Genomic DNA, 9,550 nt, shown 5'->3' with positions numbered 1-9,550 from the left:
AAGTATTTTTGCTACCTAGTCCCGTAATGCAACACAAAATGCACTTTAAAGGTAAAAACAATCTCTCTGAAAGGAACAGTTCACCTAAAAATGAACATTTACTCACCCTCAGGTCATCCAAGTTGTAGATTTGGAGATAGGGGGAAATTTAGCATCATCACTTGCTCACTAATGGATCCTCTGCAGGGAATGGGTACCCAAGTCAAAACAGCTGATAAAAACATAACAATAATCCACAAGTAATCCACACCACTCCACTCCATCACTTAATGTCTTCTCATCTAAATCAGGAGAGAAATATCAGAGATCAAACACCTGTTTGGACTCTCATTCTGATGGCACCCATTCACTGCAGAGGATCCATTAGTGAGCAAGTGGACTTATTTTGGCCAGAAGTGAGAGTTTAAAGTTAAAACGTTAAAATCTTATGCAAACCTGTTCTGATGAAGAAACAAATTCAGCTTAATATGCATCATACAGAAAATAGAAAAGGCTGTTTAAAGTCATTTTATATATACTGCAGCACTCTTATGTCACTTTTCATGGATAATAATATACAAATCATAGATTATATTTAAATGCTTAACCTTATGGGAATTAAATTAAAGGCTACTTTGGTGATGCCAGGTTGCGACTGACCTTAAAAAAATTAATGAGCTCAGCTGCTGAAAAACTGTCAAGTGTTTGTTCAGCGCGTAATTGAATGTATGACTGAATGCCTGACGTGCGTGAACACAGGTACCGGTGGTCGCGTTGGAGTCCTCAGCACCAATTTGCGCCATAGCGCAGCGTGCCATGTGCGTCAGCGCTCAAGTGCAGCAGTCAAACACCTTCTCACATAACACATTTAACAGTCACATAACTCTCTAAGGTAGGATTTGATTTACAATGGCTGATAACCTTAATTGCAGCAGCGGTAACTGCTCCAGTGCGCAGGAAGCGTTTGGTTTATCCGAGGGACACTTTGCGCTCGTGAAAGCTGCGGTTCTTGGGTGCATTTTCGTGCTGGCAACATTTAGCAATTTATTCCTCCTCCGTGCCCTTTGGAAAAGACGGAAAAGACGGACTCGGACTCAGCTGTTTCTTCTGCACCTGTGCCTGGCTGACCTGGTGGTTGCTTTCTTCCAAGTCCTGCCGCAGTTATCCATGGAGATTACGCACCGGTTCAAAGGCTCCGATCTGGTGTGCAGAGCGGTTAAGTATCTTCAAGTGGTCGGGATGTTCGCGTCCACTTACATGATAGTGGCCATGACCATAGATCGATTTCACGCGGTCTGCAAACCCATGGTGTCGTTCTTTAGAGGGTCTTTCCGCAGGTATGTTGCCATAAGCGCAGCATGGCTCATCTCCCTGGCGTTCAGCGCTCCGCAGATGTTCATCTTCTCTCTCCAAGAAGTTGAGAAGAATGTTTTCGACTGCTGGGCGACGTTTATTGAGCCCTGGGGAAGTAGAATATACATAACGTGGATCACTCTGTCCGTGTTTGCTCTCCCAGCCGTAATCTTGATGTATTGTCAGATAAAGATTTGCGCAGGGATCTATTTCAACATGAAGAGGAAAGCCTTGCAGAGCAGCACAGGTGATGGGCGCTCCAGCTCTAAAGGGGTATCGAGCGCAATGCTGAAGACTGTCAAAATGACTTTTATTATTATCCTGGTGTACACCCTCTGCTGGAGCCCGTTCTTCGTGGTCCAGCTCTGGTCAGCTTGGAGTCCAAGCAGTGCGCCCACACAAGGTAAGTCAAAGTAGCTGCTTCTGTTTGGCATTTTTATTTGACTTTGTAAAACATTTTTTTTATACAAGTTACACAGTATTATCAGTTTATGAAGGACTATAAAGATGCACTAAAAGATAAACAAAAAGGCAAGCAGGAATCCACATGCAGGTTTGTGTAAAACCTGATAATCATGTTCTCCAGTATGTCTTGAGATTCAAAGAACATCATAAATGTCAATGGAAGAGCATCTATGTCACAAATCTGCTTATTTAATTATGTGAGCCACCTATGTCTTAAATATTTATTTTACATTTTATCATAAAATTTTCAATATTTTATTTGTAAATATTTATATAATATTTATTGTAAATAAATATTCTCAATATTATATTTGTAAATATCCCCCCGCTATTTTTCTAAAACCCCTCTTTATATGTTCAGGTTTAAATGCATTGAAAAAATGAAATTTTTCATTAAGGAACTTTTTTGAATTACAGGTTCTGTCCTCAGTCTGTCTACAAATCTGTAAATATTACAAATAAAAGTGCTGAATAATAAATATTACCTTTAACCCTCGGGTGCTCTTCAGTTACTTTTTTTCGTTATGTTATCTTTTAGTTTTGTTTTTTTTTAAGTTTTGGATCTTCATCGGATTGGTATGAAACTTGATGACTTGTATGGCATTTGAAATGTGAACACACACTAAAATTGAGGGCTTGAAGTGGTCATAAAAAAAATAAAAAAAATTAGTCACACTTGTGGTCTTTGGTCAAAAATGCCCGACCATAGGAAATGAATGGGAAATCAACAAAAACACAAAAGTCCTGAGAATTTTTGTGTGTACAATCTACAAATTTGACACAATGCAGAAAAAAGTACACAGCAATGACAGGGTGAAACTCTAAAACATCAAGAGTGCAAAACCAACACATCCACTCACACACACACACACGCATGTGTATACACACACACATGCCTATGAACTGGTGTGACTGTAACACAGCAAATATGTAATATAAAAGCAGTAATTCAGCTACAATGCAGTAAAAAAAAGTGGACAGCAAGGAAGGGTTTACACTCTAAAACATCAAGAGTTCAAAACAGACACACTCACTCAAACACACTCACTTACAGTACACAGTTACAGACACACACACAAACATACACAATTATACACACTCATATGAATTGGTATGGATATAATCATATAGCCAAAACGAGTCTGAAAAAAACTGAAAACTGAAATAAGAGGTTGAATTCAGATCAAACCCAGAAGGATTAAGCTCTGATAAAACATGTTCAGTTCTGTTCAGTTTTGTTACTTTGTGTAACAAAATGCTTTCTCTGTGTTCAGGTTTGACTGTAGTAATAATAATTCAAAAACTGATGCTTTAAATCAACATTTCAAAAAAAAAAATTATATTTAGATTTATATATATATATATATATATATATATATATATATATATATATATATATATATATATATATATATATATATATATACACTCTCAGAAAAAAGGCACAAAAGCTGTACCTGGGGTGGTACCTATTCAAAAGGTACAATTTTGTATCTTTTAGGTACTAAGATGTACACTTTAGGTACTAATATGAACCTTTAAGGTACTAACTTGGACTCTTTAGGTACAAAGTCGTGCCTTTTAAAAAAGGTACCACCCCAGTGACAACTTTTGTACCTTTTTTTCTAAGAGTGTATATATATATATATATATATATATATATATATATATATATATATATATATATATATATATATATATATATATATATATTAGGGCTGTCAAATGATTAATCTCGATTAATCACATCCAAAATAAAATGTTTTGTTTACATAATATATGTATGTGTACAGGGTATATTTATTATTTATATATAAATACACACACATAATTTATATATTTGGAAAATATTTACATGTATATACATTTATATATTTATATTCTTATATATTATATTATATATAAATATATTTAATATATAAACATACATATTTTTCTTAAATATATACATGCATGTGTATGTATTTATATATACATAATAAACTATACACAGTATACACACATAAATTATGTAAACAAAACTTTTATTTTGGATGTGATTAATCGTGATTAATCATTTGACAGCCCTAAATATATATATATATATATATATATATATATATATATATATATATATATATATATATATATAACCTTTTTTTCTGAGAGTGTATATATATATATATAAACCTTTACAAAAAGTTGTCTTTGAGAATGTCTAAATATATATCCAAACCCACAACTTAATAAAAATAAGTATTTATGTCTAAAACAATAAGAGAATTTACAGGCCTTTTATATAGCTATACAGGAATCTATCGGCTAAACCATGGAATTGAAGATGTTTTTCTTATTTTCTCCCACCTGATGGCACTAATTTGGCTTCAAAAAATTGAATTTTAAAGGCATTGACTCTATTTTAACATAAAATACTGCATTCATTGTAAAGTAATATAAAAATAGGCCTATATTTAAAAAAAAAATGTAATTATTTTCAATTGGCAGAAATTCATCACAATTATTCCATAAATATTAATTAGTGCCATGAAATTATCTCAAAATACAAATTAAAAAAGAAAAAATATTATGGAACAAAAATATATTACATTGATTTTACTGGGGCGAAAAAAGAATTTCAGGTGTCCGGTCACTTTTGACCGAGAAGATCACAAGTGTGACTGCCAAATGAGGAGCACCAGAGTGCTAAATATTATCTTAGAATATTTTACAATATAATTTTTTTTAACATTTCTAAATTTTTTAAATATTCTTTTTATGTTCAGGTCTAAATGCATAAAAAAACAACATATTTTTAAAAGGAACTTTTTTTTCACATCACAGGTTTTGTCCTCAGTTTGAACACAAATCTGCAAATATTACAAATGAAAGTGCAGAATCCATAATACTTATTTTAAATATGATCATAAAAAAACTACATATTTTGGCTTTTTATTAAACTTTCTTTTTATGTTCAAGTTTAATTGCATAAAAGTATAAATATTTTAATAAGAAAAGTTTTTATATAATACATAATAATTTTATATAATATATTTATTTAGGCTTTGGTGAATAAAATAATGTCCCATATCAAATAATAAAAAATAAAAATGTATGTATCGCTTTCTTCCCCTAACAGTGCTACTGATACTTTCTGCTCCACTCTTACATCTTGTTTAGACACTGTTTGACCCTTGTCTTCCAGGCCAGCTCGTACCATTCATCAGCCCCTTGGTTATCTTATGTTCTACGCAAACATCGGTCTGAGCTTAGAGCTGCTGAAAGGGTGTGGCACATATGCCAATATACTACTGACCTTAATGTGTATCAGTCACTCCTCTCTTCCTTCTCTGTTAATGTCTCCACTGCTAAAAGGACATACTACCATAACAAAATTAACAATTTGTCTAACTCTCGCTATCATTAATAAAATTAAAAACATCAGTGCACAATTTTCCACACCACAATCTGTCAAGCACATCTTACCAGCAAACATACACTCATTCACATCCTTCTCTTCACTCTCTGAGGCAGAAGTCTCCAAACTCATCCTTTCTAATCATCCTACTACTTGTCTGCTTGATCCTATTCCATCTCATCTCCTTCAAGCCATTTTCTCCTGCAGTTGTACCTGCACTCACTCACATCATTAACATATCCCTCCACACTGGTGTTTTTCCCTCAACATTTAGACAGGCTCGTATAACTCCACTACTTAAGAAACCCACCCTCAACCCATCTCTTATAGAGAACTACAGACCAGTTTCCCTTCTTCCTTTCATTGCGAAAACAATAGAATGTGATGTGTTCTGTGTTGTATCTGGTTTTTTCATTTATAACAGCATAATTGAAAGCAACCAATCTGGCTTCAGAAGTGGACTTTCAACTGAGACTGCCTTGCTCTCAGTTGTTGAAGCCCTAAGAGTGGCAATAGCAGAATCCAAATCTTCAATACTTATCTTGCTTGATCTGTCCGCTGCTTTTGATATGAATAACCACCAGATCCTCCTGTCAACCCTACTGGCAAAGGGCATCTCAGGAACGGCACTCCAGTGGTTTGAGTCTTACCTCTCAGATAGGTCCTTCAAAGTATCTTGGAGAGGTGAGGTGTCTTAAGTGGCAACATCTAACTACTGAGGTACCTCAGGGCTCAGTTGTTGGACCACTTCTCTTCTCTGTCTACATGGCATCATTAGGGTCTGTCATTCAGAAACATGGCTTTTCATACCACTGCTATGCTGATGACACTCAACTCTACCTCTCATTCCATCCTGAGGATCTGACGGTAACTGCTCGCAGCTCAGCTTGTCTAACAGACAATTCTTGCTGGATGAAGGACCATCACATTCAACTCAACCTTGCCAAGACAGAACTGCTTGTGGTTCCAGCAAACCCATCGTTTCATCACAATTGCACCATCCAGTTAGGCACATCAACCATAACTCCTTCAAAAACAGCCAGAAACCTTGGAGTTATGATTGATGATCAGCTGACTTTCTCAGACCACATTACTAAAAACTGTCCAGTCCTGCAGATTTGCTTTATTCAACATCAAGAAGATCAGGCACTTTCTTTCGGAACATGCTGCACAACTCCTTGTCCAAGCTCTTGTTCTGTCCAGGCTGGACTATTGCAATGCTCTCTTGGCAGGTCTTCGAGCCAGTTCTATCAAACCTTTACAATTAATCCAGAATGCGGCAGCAAGATTAATTTTTAATGAGCCGAAAAGAATGCACGTTACACCTCTGTTTATCAATTTGCACTGGCTACCAATAGCTGCTCGCATAAAATTCAAGGCATTGATGTTTGAATACAAAACCACCACTGGCTCTGCACCCCTTTACCTCAATTCATTACTTCAGACTTATGTGCCCTCTAGAAGCTTGCGTTCTGCAAGTGAACGTCACTTGATTGTGCCATCTCAAAGAAGCACTTTTACGGACTTTTAAATTAAATGTTCCCTCCTGGTGGAATGACCTGCCCAACTCAATCCGAGCAGCTGAGTCCTTAGCCATCTTCAAGAATCAGCTAAAAACACATCTCTTCCATCTTTATTTGACCTTCTAACTTTAGCACTCACTATTCTAATTCTATTCTTAAAAAAAAAAAAAATCTAACTAGCTTTCTAATCTTTTTGTATTCTATCTGTTTTCTTTTCATTTATTATACAATTAACAAAAGCAAAAAGACCTCTAATGTTATAGCTTGCTCTATTCTTTTTCTATTCTATCTGTTTTCTTTTTATTTATTATATTATTACAAAGCCCTTGCTACGTCTACTGCGTTTAGGCTAACTGAGACTTGTTATAGCACATGTATATCATTACTCTTTTGTTGACTGTGATTGCTTCCATTGTCCTCATTTGTAAGTCGCTTTGGATAAAAGTGTCTGCTAAATGACTAAATGTAAATGTAATGTAAATGTATGTCTACATACACTGGTATAACCACATGGTGTGGTAATATGTAACTCTTATGATAAAATATGTGACTAAAGGCTCATTAATGCGTATAAGTCATCATTTAAGTACTGTATATATGATTACTCACAACCATTTTCTGTTGTGGGAACTGTCTATCTCCCCTCAGCTGCAGATCTAGCAGATATATAGGCAGTAAAACCATCCATTAGTAGCCAACAAAAGACCTGATCAGATTAAACTGAATCATGTGTAGACACCAGATGGTGCAACAGGTAATATTATTGCCCAGAGCACACAATCGGTTCCAAGTCTGAACACTTCCTGTATATGTGCAATTTGTTATTTTGTGTGTGATTCTTTATTTACAGTCTCATATCTGTTCTACAGGGCCAGTGTTTGTCACTATCATGCTCCTCGCCAGTCTTAACAGCTGCACAAACCCATGGATCTACCTGTACTACAGCTAAAACCTCACGGACACTGATCACCCACCATTCCTGCTGCTGAAGACTGCATGGTCAAAGCACACACTTTTACGCAAACTTTCAAGCCTTTTCTAACAATTTTGGCTATGGAAACTGTATTTGGCAGGGTTATCCTGTAAAACTGAAATAGATACTTGTCTGCTATCGAGTGTTTCAGAGATCTGTTTTCCTTTTAATTGTTGCTGACAGATGATATGACTAACAGTGGCACCTCTGCCTTGTGTGTTTCTGACAGATGATAATAATGGCCCTCGCTTTATCCTTTGTGTGGTAATATGCCCTGCTGTGATTTACAGTTAAGTGACTCATTACCATCATAAAGTATTGTATCAAGAATAATGGCTCTTATTTAAAGAAAATCAAGGTATAAATATAATTATTTCCCAGTATAGAAAGATATTTAGCACATTTAGCACAAAAATGAGCTGCAGATGTGATTGTCATTGTAGGCTTGTACATAGAGAGAGAGGAGAGAGAGAGATCTTTGATTGTATAGAGCTGGTCAGGTGGTCACATTTTTCTATTACATACTGTCTTTTGTTTCATTTATAAAGCACTGTGAATTGTTTACCTGACCTATGTAAATTGCAATCCATTTAATGTGATTAAATTAATGTTATTTTCCAGTCCTCATTTAAATGATAATTCAAAAGAGCCTGTGTATAAAAAGTTCTATAGGATTAGAATGATGTGTGACGGTTTCCATAGTCACCGTGTTGCTCTCGTACTTTCACACACACTCATTTCTTTGTACTGCAAAGCCTGTTTTCTGTCAAAGTAACTGTGTAGAGAATGCCTTCACACATTTTAAAATTTGTTCCTTAAATAAAGGGAAATGAAAAGAGAATGTTCCTTTGCTAAAAAAAAAAAACAGGATTCGCACAATCATCAGTCAACATTTTCAGCGATCAGATTCATAATTATATTTCCCTCCAGAAATTTCTATGTTTCTATTCCCTCTGTTCCCATAAATAATGGAGCAATACTGAATATTTAATGCGCCTGAATATAGTTCCTCACACATTGATTAAAAACAGTTCATCTTTTGGATGAGGACTCTCTCTTATGGGTTAAATTATTCTCAAAATACGTATTTTAAAATATTTATTTTTCTAACTAGGCCATAAATATGCACTTGTAGCGTGTTTAAAAAAATTGATAAATCCCATTTATGCACCAAAAAAGAATAGACTTAATCCTTCATATGAAAAACAATTAAATAAATTAACTCACTGAAGGGACTTGGTTAATGTGCTTAAGTTACAACAGTAAAAACATGCTACAACGCATCTAACCTTTATGGAATTGCCAAATGACACAACATAATTGGTTTGCCTTTTCACTGCACAAACTTTGTTTGGATTTGAGCCAAAATGGAAGCCTAAGGCAACTGTATCCAAGGTAGCTGTTGGGAAATGGAATTAGAGCATTTAGAGGCTGATAAAAAATAGTGGAGACCATTGTTACCAAAGGGCGGGAGGGAAGGGAGAAGTGAGAAGTGAGAATAAGACAGCATTTTATGCCCTTTATCAAATACAATACGGTGTAAATTACGTCATTTAGGAAATGGCCTCTAAAAAAATATATGAGCTCATTAGATTCAACAATATTATAAAAACAGCAGATTTATTTTAAAATTGAATAGACCAGCATCACAGTACACAAAAAACAGTGACAATGATACAGTCTGACCTCCCAAACAATACAAAGTATACATTCAAAGAACAGTGCACTTGTAGATACTGACATCATCCAAACATTTAAGAGTTGTGCTGATCAATAAAATTGTACAGTTTCTCTTTAATAAAGTTTTTAGAGGGCCACTTTATTTTGTATGTATTTATATGTCTATTTTGTATGCAATGCACC

General features: G+C 35.0%; 1 protein-coding gene across 1 annotated transcript; it reads left to right on the top strand.

The window, feature by feature from the left end:
- The first annotated feature begins 404 nt into the window (after positions 1-404).
- On the top strand, positions 405-7,720 carry LOC109078712 (arg8-vasotocin receptor-like). Its single transcript, XM_042722079.1, has 2 exons — positions 405-1,735; positions 7,584-7,720. The coding sequence occupies exons 1-2, from the start codon at positions 889-891 to the stop codon at positions 7,661-7,663; spliced, it is 927 nt and encodes a 308-aa protein (XP_042578013.1). The 5' UTR covers positions 405-888; the 3' UTR covers positions 7,664-7,720.
- The last annotated feature ends 1,830 nt before the right edge of the window (positions 7,721-9,550 follow it).

Source organism: Cyprinus carpio, chromosome B4 (assembly GCF_018340385.1).
Source record: "Cyprinus carpio isolate SPL01 chromosome B4, ASM1834038v1, whole genome shotgun sequence".
NCBI classification, from domain to species: domain Eukaryota; kingdom Metazoa; phylum Chordata; class Actinopteri; order Cypriniformes; family Cyprinidae; genus Cyprinus; species Cyprinus carpio.
Note: the sequence above shows the minus strand (reverse complement) of the source record. Positions and strands in the feature narration are given on the sequence as shown.

Coding starts and splice junctions, on each gene's coding strand:
- LOC109078712 (XM_042722079.1), top strand. CDS start 889: ATGGCTGATAACCTTAATTGCAGCAGCGGTAACTGCTCCAGTGCGCAG. Junction 1,736..7,583: donor AAGCAGTGCGCCCACACAAG/GTAAGTCAAAGT, acceptor TCTGTTCTACAG/GGCCAGTGTTTGTCACTATC.